The sequence below is a fragment of the Crocuta crocuta genome, unplaced genomic scaffold, assembly GCF_008692635.1.
Source record: "Crocuta crocuta isolate KB4526 unplaced genomic scaffold, BGI_CrCroc_1.0 scaffold258, whole genome shotgun sequence".
Lineage (NCBI taxonomy): Eukaryota > Metazoa > Chordata > Mammalia > Carnivora > Hyaenidae > Crocuta > Crocuta crocuta.
The window spans coordinates 8547001-8560559 of NW_027532842.1; the positions used below are offsets into that span (position 1 = coordinate 8547001).

The 13559-nt window shown below is 38.2% G+C and overlaps 1 protein-coding gene across 4 annotated transcripts in view; it reads right to left on the bottom strand.

The window, feature by feature from the left end:
* The window catches only part of IFT88 (intraflagellar transport 88), a 121714-nt gene extending 110163 nt beyond the window's left edge, over nucleotides 1-11551 (bottom strand). For 3 of the 4 annotated variants that reach the window (XM_077745381.1, XM_077745382.1, XM_077745380.1), the window contains exons 1-2: nucleotides 11460-11551; nucleotides 7789-7851 (exon numbers count right to left, since the gene is read on the bottom strand). In XM_077745381.1, the coding sequence (XP_077601507.1) occupies nucleotides 7789-7851; nucleotides 11460-11549 (153 nt within the window). In that variant the 5' untranslated portion in view covers nucleotides 11550-11551. Of the gene's footprint in view, nucleotides 1-1054; nucleotides 1074-7788; nucleotides 7852-11459 lie in introns of those variants that run through there. The other variant, XM_077745383.1, reaches the window with a different exon arrangement.
* Between the last annotated feature and the right edge of the window lie 2008 nt (nucleotides 11552-13559).

Sequence of the window (13559 nt, forward strand, 5' to 3'; positions counted from 1 at the left end):
CCCTAACCCGTGGCCTGGCGGCGCGGACCAGCGGCCGGACGGGCGCCTGGGCAGCGGGGGGACTTACTCCGTCTTCCCAGAGCGCAGTCCGCCCCCGGGGCTCACAGCCAGACCCTGCGGAACAGGTGAACTGGCTGCCGCCACCTCCTTCCCGCGCCCTTGGGCATAAACACAGGGCCACCTGCAGGAACCCGCGCAGCACGGACATTTGCTACGTACCTTCCCTCACGAAGCCGTGCCCCCCCCAACCCCTGCCAGCGCTGTGTCCCCGGTGTCCCCACCAGGGAGGCGTTCGTTAGTTGGTTTAATAGCTATAATTTCATTGAACCCTTACAGTTTACACTCAAATGGAAAGAAGGCACAAGGACCAGTAGAGCCATTTTTTAGAAGGGGATGAGTGCCACCAAAAACGTAAGAAATCTGACCAAACTTATTAAATAGTTGGTGAGCTGGGTAAGCCCCTGCTCTCCCATCCCCCAGCCCCGCATTCCCCCCACGGTGCCAGCCCTTATCCTCAGACGGGCTATTCCGGGTTTTAGTTGAGGTGTAACTGACGTATAACTTTATGCATGTTTCGAGTCACAGCATGACAACTCCCTATTTGTATATATTGGTAACTACCATCAGTCTGGCTGGCATTCCTCACCAAACATAGTTACAAAACATTCTTTTCTTGTAATGAGAACTTTTAAGATCTAGAACAATATTAATTCTAAAGATTACATTTGGTTGCAAGTGATAGGAAAACCAAGAACATTGCGGTTTACACAAGACAGAACTGGCTAATTTCTTCGCTACCCTCAATACCTGGCTTTCCCAGATGACTGCTCAGGCCCCAGGCATGGTCCGCAGTCCAGCTCACAATAAGGAAGATCCAGGAGAGGACACATTTTTCCCCTTTAAGGACATTTCCTAGAAATCATACAGGACACTTTTGCTAAATTCTTTTGGCCAGAATTTAATGACATGAATTTAGTTAGCTTCAAAGGAGGCTAGAAATAACCAGGGAGTTTTGCAGAATCCCGATTCCAGCCACGGCAGTGACAGGTCTCACCTCACGAAGAGAGCAGAGCACACCTTGTGAAACCTGGCGGCGACATTCAGGCCAGGGGCCAAAAGCTGCCCTCAGCAGGCAAAGCAACCCTCTGCAGATGACTGGTGAGAAGGATAACGCAGCCAGGACACAACAGGAAGTGGACACAACACACCCTGGAGACACTTCTAGAAGTGCCAGGGCCTGGGGAACAAGGGAAGCTACACAGCAAGGCCCTACAGGACTTCTTTGTAAGGCCATTACCCTCATGAATAGGAGACAGAGCTGACTTTCTTCCACACACAAACAGGCACAGAGACTCAGACAAAATGAGAAAACAGAGGAATTCATCTGGAATTCTGGCCATGGCCAGAGATCTAAGCAAAACAGATGTAAGTAATACTCCTGAGAGAGAATTTAAAGCAATGATCATAAAGATACTTAGCTAGGCTTCAAAAAAGAGTGGAAGAAATGAATGAGACCCTTAACACAGGATAAAAAATTACACAACAGCTATAAAAGGTACAATAAATGAGGGGCACCTGGGCGGCTCAGTTGGTACATGTGACATCGGCTCAGGTCATGATCTTGCAGTTCACAGGTTCCAGCCCCGCGTCCGGCTCTGTGCTGACAGGTCGGAGCCTGGAGCTGCTTCGGATTCTGGGTCTCCCTTTCTTTCTGCCCCTCTCCCTCGCTCATGCTCTGTCTCTTTCTCTCACTCTCTCTCTCAAAAATAAACAAATATTTTAAACAATTTTTAATGTTTTATTTATTATTTTTGAGAGAGAGAGACAGAACACGAGTTGGGGAGGGGCAGAGAGAGAGGGAGACACAGAATGTGAAGCAGGCTCCAGGCTCTGAGCTGTCAGCACAGAGCCTGACATGGGGCTCAAACTCACAAACTGTGAGATCGTGACCTGAGCTGAAGTCAAACACTTAACTGACTGAGCCACCCAGGTGCCCCTGAAAAAAAATTTTTTAAGGTACAATAAATGAAATGAGAAACACATCTGATTGAAGGAACAGCAGACTGGAAGAAGTACAGAAAATAAATTAATGACCTACAAGACAAAAGTAGTGGAAAGTAATCAAGTGAAACAAAAGAGATAAAAAAGAGAGCTGCAAAACAATAGTAGACTTAGGGAACTCAGTGACTCCGTTAAACATAATAACATTTGTGTTACAGGAGTCCTAGAGGAAGAAGAAAGTAAAAGGGGGACAGAAAATTTATTTGAAGAAATAAAGCTGAAAGCTTCCCTAATCGAAGGAAGGAACCATATATCCAGATCCAGGAAGCACAGAAAACCCCATTCAAAACTGACAAAAGCAGACCCACACCAAGACACATTATAATTAAAATGGCAAATATAGTGATAAAGAAAAAATATTAAAGGCCACAAGATAAAGAAGACAGTAACTTACAAGGGAAAACCAATCAGGCTAGCTAGAGATTTTTCAGCAGACGCTTTCCAAGCCAGTAGGGAGTGGCATGATATAGTCAAAATGCAGGATGGGATAAATCTGCAGCCAAGAACAGTCTATTCAGCAAGGCTATCATTCAGAATAGGAGGAGAGATAAAGAGTTTCCCAGGCAAACAAAACTAAAGGAGTTCATAACCACTAAACCAGCCCTGCAAGAAATACTAACGGGACCTCTTTGAGTGGAAAGGAAAGACAAAAAGCAACAGAAAGAAATTAGGAAACACAAAAGCAGCAAAAATGAATACTTCTATAGAAAACTAGTCAAAGAACTCACAAAATAAAAGCATGTAAAATGTAAACCATATACTTAAAACGTGTAAAGGGCAGAAGTAAAGAATGGATTCAAACCCAAATGATTAACAACTTAATTAGACTGCTATATGCAGAAGAGGTTATATACAAACCTAATTAAAAGGAGTAAGAGATGGAGATCCCAATACATCACTAAAGAAAATCAGCAAGCCATGAAAGAGAGAAAGATATGAAAGGATCAGAGAAAATCTTCAGAAACAAGCACAAAACAAGTAATAAAAGGGCAGTAGGTACATATTTATCAAGAATTACTTTTATGTAAATAGAATAAACACTCCAATCAAAAGACAGGGATTCAGAATGGATTAAAAAAAAAAAAACAACACCAAGATCCATCTATATGCTGCTTACAAGAGACTCATTTTAGACCTAAAGCCACCTGAAAATTGAAAGTGAGGTGATGAAGGAATATCTATCATGTAAACAATGTCAAAAGAAAGCCAGAGTAGCAATATTTGTATCAGATAAACTAGACTTTAAAACAAAGACTGTAACAAGAGACAAAGAAGGACACTATATAATAATAAAGAGGACAATCTAAAAGAAGATATAACAATTGAACTATTTATGCACCCAACATGCTAGCACCCAACATGTTAGTACCCAAATACATAAAATAAAAACAAACATAAAGGAACTCAGCAGTAATACTGTAATAATATTAAAGGACTTTACATAAATGGGTAGATTATATAAACAGAAAATCAAAAGGAAACGACTTTGAATGACAGACAAGAACAGATGGATTTAACAGATACATTCAGAATATTCCATCCTAAACAGTAGAATACACATTCTTTTCAAGTACACACAGACCATTCTCCAAAACAGATCACATATTAGGGCACAAAACAGGCCTCAACCAATTGATGAAGACTGAAGTCTTCTATATACCTTTTCTGACCATTACACTATGAAACTAGAAGTCAACCACAAGAAAAATCTGGAAAGACCACAAATACCTGGAACTTACATAAACAATGAATGGGTCAACCAGGCTATAAAACAAGGAATAAAAAAGTACACGGAAACAAATGAAATGAAAACACAACGGTCCAAAACCTTTGGGATGTAGCAAAAGTGGCTCTAAGGTAGAAGTATATAGCAATACAGGCATACCTCAAGAAGCAAGAAAAATCTCAAATAAACAACCGAACCTTACATCTAAAGGAGCTAGGAAAAGTACAAAGAATAAACCAGCAGAAGGAAAGAATGAATAATAAAGATCAGAACAGAAATAAATGATATAGAAACTAAAAAAACAATAGATCAAATCGACAAAACTATAGCCAGGCTTAAAAAGAAAAAAAGAGAAAGGACTCAATTCAATAAAATCACAAATGAGAGAGGAAAAATAACAACCAACACACAAAAATACAATTTTAAGAGAATATTATGAAAAGCTATAGGTCAATAAATTTGACAATCTAAAAGAAGTGGATAAATTCCCAGAAACATATAAGTTACCAAAACTGAAACAGTAAGAAATAGAAAATTTGAACAGACCAATAACCAGCCACGAAACTAAATCAGTAATCAAAAAACTCCCAAAAAACAAAACTCCAGGACTAGATGGCTTCATAGGCAAATTCTACCAAATATTTAAAAGCTCAAACTATTCCAAAAATAGAACCAGAAGGATAAGCTTCCAAATGTATTCTATGAGGTTAGCATCATCCTGATACCAAAACCAGATAAAGGCAACACTAAAAGAGAGAACTCCAGGGGTTCCTGGGGGGCTCAGTGGGTTAAGCATCCAACTTCAGCTCAGGTCATGATCTTATGGTTCATGAGTTCAAGCCCAGCAGCAGGCTCTGGGCTGACAGCTCAGAGCCTGGAGCCTGCTTCAGATTCTGTGTCTCCCTCTCTCTCTGCCCCTCCCTGGCTCACACGTTCTCTCAAAAATAAACATTAAAAAAGATAATAAAGTAATAGAATAAATAAAAGAGAGAACTACAGGTCAATATCTCTGATGAACATAAATGCAAAAGTACTCAACAAAATAGGAGCAAACTGAATTCAACAATACATTAAAAAAAAAATCCATGACAATCAAGTGGAATTTATTCCTGGGTTGCAAGAGTAGTTCAATATTTGCAAGTCAGTCAACATGATACATCACATTAATAAGAGAAAGGATAAAAACCGTATGATCATTTCAGTAGACGCAGAAAAAGAATTTGACACAGTACAACATCCATTCATGATAAAAGCCCTCAACAAAGTAGGTTTAGAGGCAACATACCTCAATATAATAAAGGCCATATATGAAAAACCCACAGCTAACATCATCCTAAATGGGGGAAACTGAGAGCTTTTCCTCTACATTAGGAATAAGACAGGGATGTCCACTCTCACCATTTTTATTTAACAGAGTACTGGAAATCCTAGCCACACCAATCAGAAAATGGAAAGAAATAAAAGGTATCCAAATCAGCAAGAAGTAAAACTTTTACTATTTGCAGATGACATGATACTTTATATACAAAACCTGATGGGGTCCCTAGGTGTCGCAGTCGGTTAAGCATCCGACTTCGGCTCAGGTCATGATCTCACAATTCGTGGGTTCGATCCCTGCGTCGGGCTTGGTGCTGACAGCTAGCTCAGAGCCTGGAGCCTGTTTCAGTATCTCCCTCTCTCTCTGACCCTCCCCTGTTCACGCTGTCTCTCTCTCTCTCTCTCTCAGAAATAAATAAAACATAAAAAAAATTAAACAACCCGAAAGATCACCAAAAAACTGCTAGAACTGATAAACAAATCAGTAAAATCACAAAACACAAAATCAATATAGAAAAATGTCTTGCATTTCTACCTTCCCATAATGAAACAGCAGAAAGACAAATTAAGGAATCAATCCCACTTAAAATTATACCAAAAACAATAAGATGCCTAGGAATAAACCTGACCAAAGTGGTGAAAGACTTGTACTCTTAAAACTATAAAACACTGATGAAAGAAACTGAAGACGACAAAAGAAATGGAAAGACATTCCATGCTCATGGATTGGAAGAACAAATATTGTTAAAATGTCTATACTACCCAAAGTAATCTACACATTTAATGCAATCCCTATCAAAATACCAACAGCATTTTACACAGAACTAGAACAAACAATCCTAAAATTTTTATGGAAGCACAAAAGACTCCAAATAGTCAAAGTAATCCTGAAAAAGAAAAGCTGGAGGCACCACAACTCTGGATGTTAAGTTATATTATAGAGCTGTAGTAATCAAAACAGTATGGTACTGGCACAAAAATATACACATAGATCAATGGAACAGAATAGAAAACCCAGAAATGAGCTCACAACTATATGGTCAATTCATCTTCAACAAAGCAGGAAAGAATATCCAATGGGAGAAAGATAGTCTCTTCGACAAATGGTGCTGGGAAAACTGGACAGCCACATGCAAAAGAATGAAACTGGAACACTCTCTTTTACAATACACAAGAATAAACTCAAAATGGATTAAGGACCTAAATGTGAGACCTGAAACCCTAAAAATCCTTTAAGAAAACATAGGCAGTAATTTCTCTGGCATCGGCCATAGCAACTTTTTTCTAGATAGGTCTCCTGAGGCAAGGGAAATTAAAGGAAAAATAAACTGTTGGGACTTCATCAAAATAAAAAGTTTCTGCACAGCAGGGTGCTTGGGTGGCTCAGTTGGTTGAGCGTCTGACTTCAGCTCAGGGGATGATCTCACAGTTTGTGAGTTCAAGCCCCACACTGGGCTCTTTGCTCTCAGTGCAGAGTCTGCTTGGGATCCTCTCTCTCTTCTCTCTCTCTGCCTCTCCCCTGCTCTCTCTCTCAAAAATAAATAAACATTAAAAAAAAAAGAAAACAAGCTTCTGCACAGCAAAGGAAACAATCTAAAAGAATTAGAGACAGCCTATGGAATTTGCAAGATATTTGCAAATGTTTTAACAAATAAAGGGTTAGTATCCAAAATATATAAAAAAAACTTATAAAACTCACCACCCATACAACAAACAATCCTGTTAAAAAATAGCAGAAGATACGAAGAGACATTTTTACAAAGAAGACATCCAGATGACCAACAGACACATGGAACGATACTCATCATCACCTACCGTCAGGAAAATGCAAATCATAACTACAAGGAGCTATCACCTCACACCTGTCAGAATGGCTAAACTCAACAACCCAAGAAGCAACAGGTGTTGGTGAGGATGTGGAGGAAAAGGAACCTTCTTGCATTGTTGGTGGGAAGGGAAACTGGTATAACCACTGTGGAAAACAGCACGGAACTGCCTCAGAAAGTTAAAAATAGAACTAGTCTATGATCCAGCAATGGCACTACCGAGTATTTACCCAAAGGATACAGAAACACTAATTTAAAGGGATATATGCACTCCTATGTTTATGGCAGCATCATTTACAATAGCCAAATTACAGAAGCAGCCCAAGTATCCATCGCCTGATGAATGGACTAAAGATGTAGTGTGTGTGTGTGTGTGTGTGTGTGTGTGTGTGTGTGAAATGGAATATTGGAATGAAATCTTTCTATTTGCCAAGGAATGAAATGAGATCTATTTGCAAAGACATGGATGAACTAGGGAATATAATGCTATCCACAGTAAGTCAGTCAGAGAAAGACAAACACCATATGATTTCACTCACATGTGGAATTTAAGAAACAAAACAAATGAGCAAAGGGGAAAAAAGAAAAGACTCAAGAAACAGCCTCAGCTATAGAAAACAAACGGATGCTTACGGGGGCGGGGAGGGAGTTAACAGGTGATGAGGACTAAGGAGTACACTTGCTGCAGTCAGCACGAGGGGATGCGTGGAATTGCCGACTCACTACACTGCGTGCCTGAAACTAATATAACACTGTTAACTAACTGGAATTTAAAAATAAGATACAATAAGTAAAAATGGTTAAGATGGCTAATTTTATGTCATGTATTTTTTACCACAACAAAAAACATTCACTTACTGGAGGTCTTCTGCCATGACTAGTTCTCACGGCTTGCTGAAAAGCTGTGTCATTCTCTAGTTCCTAAAGTGAAAAGGCAAATATAACATTCAACTTGAAGTGAGAAACAAAAAATAAATAAATTTAAACTCTTCTGTTTGGTATTCATTATCCTCTATAATTCATCTTACCCCATCGGCTGACATCCAAGTAGTGGCTCAAGGACTCCTGCCCCCAAAGCTGCCCCATCACACTACCCAAAATATCAAGGCTCCTTCCTTTTCTAGGAAGAGGAGTACTTGGTAACGTCAGTCAGCTTTAAGGGTATTTTATTGGCCACTGTTTAAATGTGTGGTATCATCATGGCTGGCTGAAAGATCAAGTACACAAGGACGTGGCCTTTCTTCTGGTCCTTTCTTCCCAGTAGCTGGAGCAGTAAGAACCGAGAACCACATTCTCCTTTTCTCGCTGGCCTCTCTCCCTCCCTTCTATTCTTCCATATGCTGGGACCACGGCTACCAGCCCCATCTGAAAACACCTTAATACACTTCATTCCACTGGGGGAGTAAAGTGTGGAATTCAGACCGGAGCGAAGCAAAGCCTCCCCATGGCGATTCCAGCTCCACAGGGTGCAGCCTGCTGTGCTTTTGGAACCAAAGCCTTAGCTGAAAGAAAAGGTCATTATGCCTTGCTGACTCCTGCCTGCACTCCTATTCCTCAGCAGGAAAACGCGAGGGAAGTAATATTAGTCAAGAGCAAGATTCAAATGTCCCTGGGTCTCTGGGACAGATGCCGTTTTCGGACTGTCTCAAAAGCACCCAGTCTTAGCGACCACCCACCTCGGGACCAGCTCCTACCCCTTCAGCAACGCAGAATCTGGCTCTAAGCCTTCATACACATGTTATGGGCAACTGTCAGGCTTGCCTCTGCCTTACTGCAATCTACATCCCGCAAAAATATACTTGATTATTAAAAAAATACAACAATAAATTAAAAAACAGTCACTATTAACTTCTAAAAACTTTGCAAACAATTAAAGCAAAACTTTTATATAATCCAGATGTTAATTCAATGCACTTTAAACATGATTTTATTATGTCTAAGCCTTCTTTAATGTTTACCTTAAATAATCTTTATAACCTTCCATGTCAAGTACATAAAATTAATGGAAACTAGGCAACTCTCATATGAAGTATAGAGCCAAAGGTAACCTTCAGCATAATCAGTTTCTCTGGTGCTTTAAAAGTGATCATACTTGGGGCACCTGGGTGGCTCAGTCGGTTAAGCGTCCGACTTCAGCTCAGCTCATGATCTCACCGTTCATGGGTTTGAGCCCCGTGTGGGGCTCTGTGCTGACAGCTCAGAGCCTGCTTTAGAATCTGTCTCCCTCTCTCTCTCTGACTCTCCCCTTCTCATGCTGCCTCTCTCTCTCAAAAATAAATTAATTAATTAAAAAAAAAAGTGATCATACTCATGATCTATTAATTCTACTTCTGGGACTTTAGCCAAGGATATGTTGCTCAAAATAGAGAAAATTGTTTATGTATAAAATTATTCATTGCATAGCCGTTATTTACAACAGAAAACTGAAAATAAATATCCTATGATCTGAAAATAGTTCTAATCAACTATACATATTCAACAAAATGTAGCAGTTAAAATTACACAGTTAACCCTTGAACAACACAAGTTTGAACTGCCATGGGTCTACTTATACAATAATTTTTTCCAATAAATATATTGGGAAATTCTTTGGAGACTGGTGACAATTTGAAAAAACCCACAAAACATATGGCCTAAAAAAGCTGAAAAAATTAAGAAAAAGGATATCATTGTAACATACAAAATATGTGTTAATTGACTTTGTTATTGGTAAGGCTTCTGGTCAACAGTGGGCTATTAGCAATTAAGTCTAGGAGGAGTCAAAAATTATTTGTAGATTTTTGACTGCATGGGGGAAGGGAGGTGGGTCGGTTCGAGGGTCAACTGTATTTAAATTCCTAGTATCATGAGACATTACTTATGATGTAGTTGGATGTAAAAAAGCAAACAGAAAGGTAAATCCTAGTTCAATTCCAAACATGCTAAAACTAAATATACGCATAAAAGAAAGAAAAAGCAACAAAACGTTATAGTTATTTGGGAGTGATGGGATTATGGGTAATTTAGTTTTCAACACCGAGCATTTACATTTTATATACACATAACTTTTATAAATGGGAAAAAGAGGGAGAGTTCAAAATCTATACAATCCTAGGAAAACATCTATGTTTTAATACAAATTTTTAAGAAGGAGTCTATATAATCATGCCTGTGTATGTACACAGTACACACACGAAGGGAAACACCTGTGTATAAAGGACGGGGGAAACGGCAAAATGCCAGGTGACAGAATAGATTTCATATAGGTGATCTCTGACAGGATTTATATCATTTTTCTCCAATCTTCTGACCTTTCAAATTTTCTGTTAAATGATCACATCACCTAGATTTTATTTCACGTACAGGAAGTGAATGGTTTCTAGTTCTTTCCTTGTTTTCCCTCTAGCTGTCACGTTCACAGACCACTATTTTTCTCCGGAGGAAAAAACAACTGAAAAATGACTAAAAGTTATATGAAAAACTCTAGAATAAGATTTCCTAAATTTATATAGAGTCCTATAAATGCTAATATTTGATTAGTATATACTAGCAAATAAATTAACAATCATATCTTTCATCCTCACTCTTTTTACACACTAATTCAAGGTAACTTTATAAAAAGGTTTTGTTTTGTTTTACAGTTTGGAGAGTCAAACTCTCACAGTGATATAAACAGATTTAAAATAGTCAAGTACTGGAGCACCTGGGTGGCTCAGTCAGTTAAGTGGCCAACTCTTGATTCCAGCTCAGGCACGATCTCATAGTTCCTGAGTTCGAGTCCTGCTTTGGGCTCCGCACTGACAGTGCAGAACCTGCTTGGGATTCTCTTTCTCTCCCTCTATTTTGAGAGGGGTAGGGAGCGCAAGGAGGATCAAAAATCTTAAAAATAAAATATTAGAGTTTTTTAAATTTAAGTATTTGTCTTAATAACAATTTCATCTTTTGGTTTACTATCCCACTAAATATTAAATAGAAAGAGATTTGTTGACATCAAGGGAAATTTATAAAAGACAAAAATCAGGTTACAAAACAGTACACACAATGTGATACCATTTTATCCAAAAATATAGAGATACACATATATTTGCATAGAAAAATGTTTAGTGAGATAAGCATTATAAGCTAGTTAATGTTTACCTCTGGGTGGTAATAGTTTCTGTGATTTTAATTTTTCTTTATACTTAATTCTATGTCCTAAGTTTTCTAAAAATACTTGTATGTTTTAATTAAAAGAAAAAATCACTACATGATATTTCAAATTTAGAGCATTTAAAAAACTGATTTTAGGTACTTCAAGTGACTTAAGTCTTTTTAGTTAAACATTCAGATAGCTAGTGTTGTAAAATAGAACTTTCTCATGATTTTCCCTTTTGCTGTAATTAGTATTATTAGTGAAAGTTAGTACAGACTTCAGCAGTATCACTTTTCCAGGCTTTTATTCAGTTTACTTAATTTAAAGATAATAAAGCAGAACCCTCAAATCCAAAGTTTTCATGAACCAGCTGGTTAGCAAAGACCCACATAAAAGCTAGATTTTTTCTTTTTTTTACCTCAGTATCATAGATTGGATTGTAGTCATTATAACCAGAATAAAGATCATCTTCATCTGTCTCTGGGGCCAGGTGCACATTTTGCATCATTTGCACCTATGAAAAATTAGCAGTGTAAGTATGTTCTTGGCATATAAAATAATCCTTAACTGAAATAAAGTATAGCTACTTAACAACCTTTCTGGTCAAATTTATTGCTACATATTTTTATGACTTAATTTTTTTCACATCAAATTCTCAAAACTAGGTGTCAAAACATGCGTTCATTGCTCTCATTTTACATTTATTCCACACCTACTGCATTAAAAGGCACTCAGTACAGGTACAGTTAGCTGCCCTGATTTTCAAAGAGCTTAGTATCAAATGCAGAAGACGGTCTGTAATAGTCAGTGACAAAGCCAGGCAGGAACCACTACACACCTACTAGAATGGCTGAATTTACAAGCCAACAATGCAGAAGGTCAGCAATGATACGGAGTAATCTAAAGATACATTGTTGTTGGGGGTGTAATATAGTGCAATTTTGGAAAAAAGTCTGGCAGTTTCATAAAATTAACATATATTTCTTACAACCCAGCAATTCCACTCTAAGGTATTTACCTGAGAGAAGTGAATAATACATGGATCAAAAAAAATATTTACGTAAGAATGTTCACAGGAGTTTATTCATAATAGTCAAAAACTAGAAACGCACCAGATGCCCATTAACAGAATGGATAAGCAAAGAGGCATATTTATGCAACAAAGTATTATTCAGCAAAAAAAAAAAAAAGTACTGATGACATATGAAATGGAAGAATATCAATTAAGTGAAAGAACCCTCACAAAACAGCACCTTATATATTGTTTCATTGATTTAAAATTCTAGAATAGGCTAAACTATTGAAGAAAACAATCAGAAAGGTGTTTGCTGTTTTGGCGTGGGACTGGAGATTGAATGAAAAAGGGCATGATAATAGAATTTTCTAGGGTAGGGCACCTGAGTGGCTCAGTCAGTTAAGTGTCCGACTTCGTCTCAGGTCATGATCTCGCGGTTTGTGGGTTCGAGCCCTATGTTGGGCTCTGTGCTGACAGCTCAGAACCTGGAGTCAGTTTCAGATTCTTTTTTTTTTTTTTAATATTTTTATTTATTTCTAGGAGAGAGAGAGAGAGAGAGCGCGTGAGCAGGGGAGGGTCAGAGAGAGAGGGAGACACAGACTCTGAAACAGGCTCCAGGCTCTGAGCTGGCAGTCAGCACAGAGCCTGACGCGGGGTCCGAACCCACAAACCGCAAGATCATGACCTAAGCGAAAGTCGGACGCTTAACCGACTAAGCCACCCAGGCGCCCCAGTTAGTTTCAGGTTCTATGTCTCCTCTCTCTGCCCCTCCCCAGCATTCTCTGTCTGTCTCTCTCTCCCAAAAATAAACATTAAAAAAATTTTTAATTTTCTAGGGTGATAAATTTTATGTATNGGGGTTTGGATCACACTGGTATTCGCACTTGTAAAAGCTCCACAAATGCATACTTAAGATTTTTCCTTTCATTGTAAATTTTTTTGTGAAAGAAAAAACTGTAAGTAAATATCAAAGTATAATTAATATGCATACCTAAGTATTTAAGGGAAAGCTTAATATCTGTAATTCAGTTTGATGTGCATAAAATAACACAGCTAGAGAATGTTAAGATTCTCTCTCCCTCTTCCTCTGCCCCACCTGTGCTCAGGCACACACAGGCGTGCACTCTCTCTAAATAAATAACACAGATAAATGAAAGATATGTGATGAAGTACAAGAAAATGTTAATGGTAGAATCTATATAACAGGTATGATGTTCACTGTAAAATTCTTTAAGCTTTACTGTACATTTGAAAATTTTCATAATAAAATATTGAGAAAAAAGGCAAGACTTAGAATAAAACAGATGACAAAGTAAAACAGAAGTGAGAAATTTAACTACTGTATACATGTACTGTAAATGCAGTAATTACCAGAGAATTTGGGACGAATTCTCAGACAAAGAACCATTCAAATTGAGTAATAACTTAGGCAATTTAGGGGAGGGGCCTGGCTAGCTACCCAAGAAATGTAATACTAAACTACTTTACCTTAAAATACATATC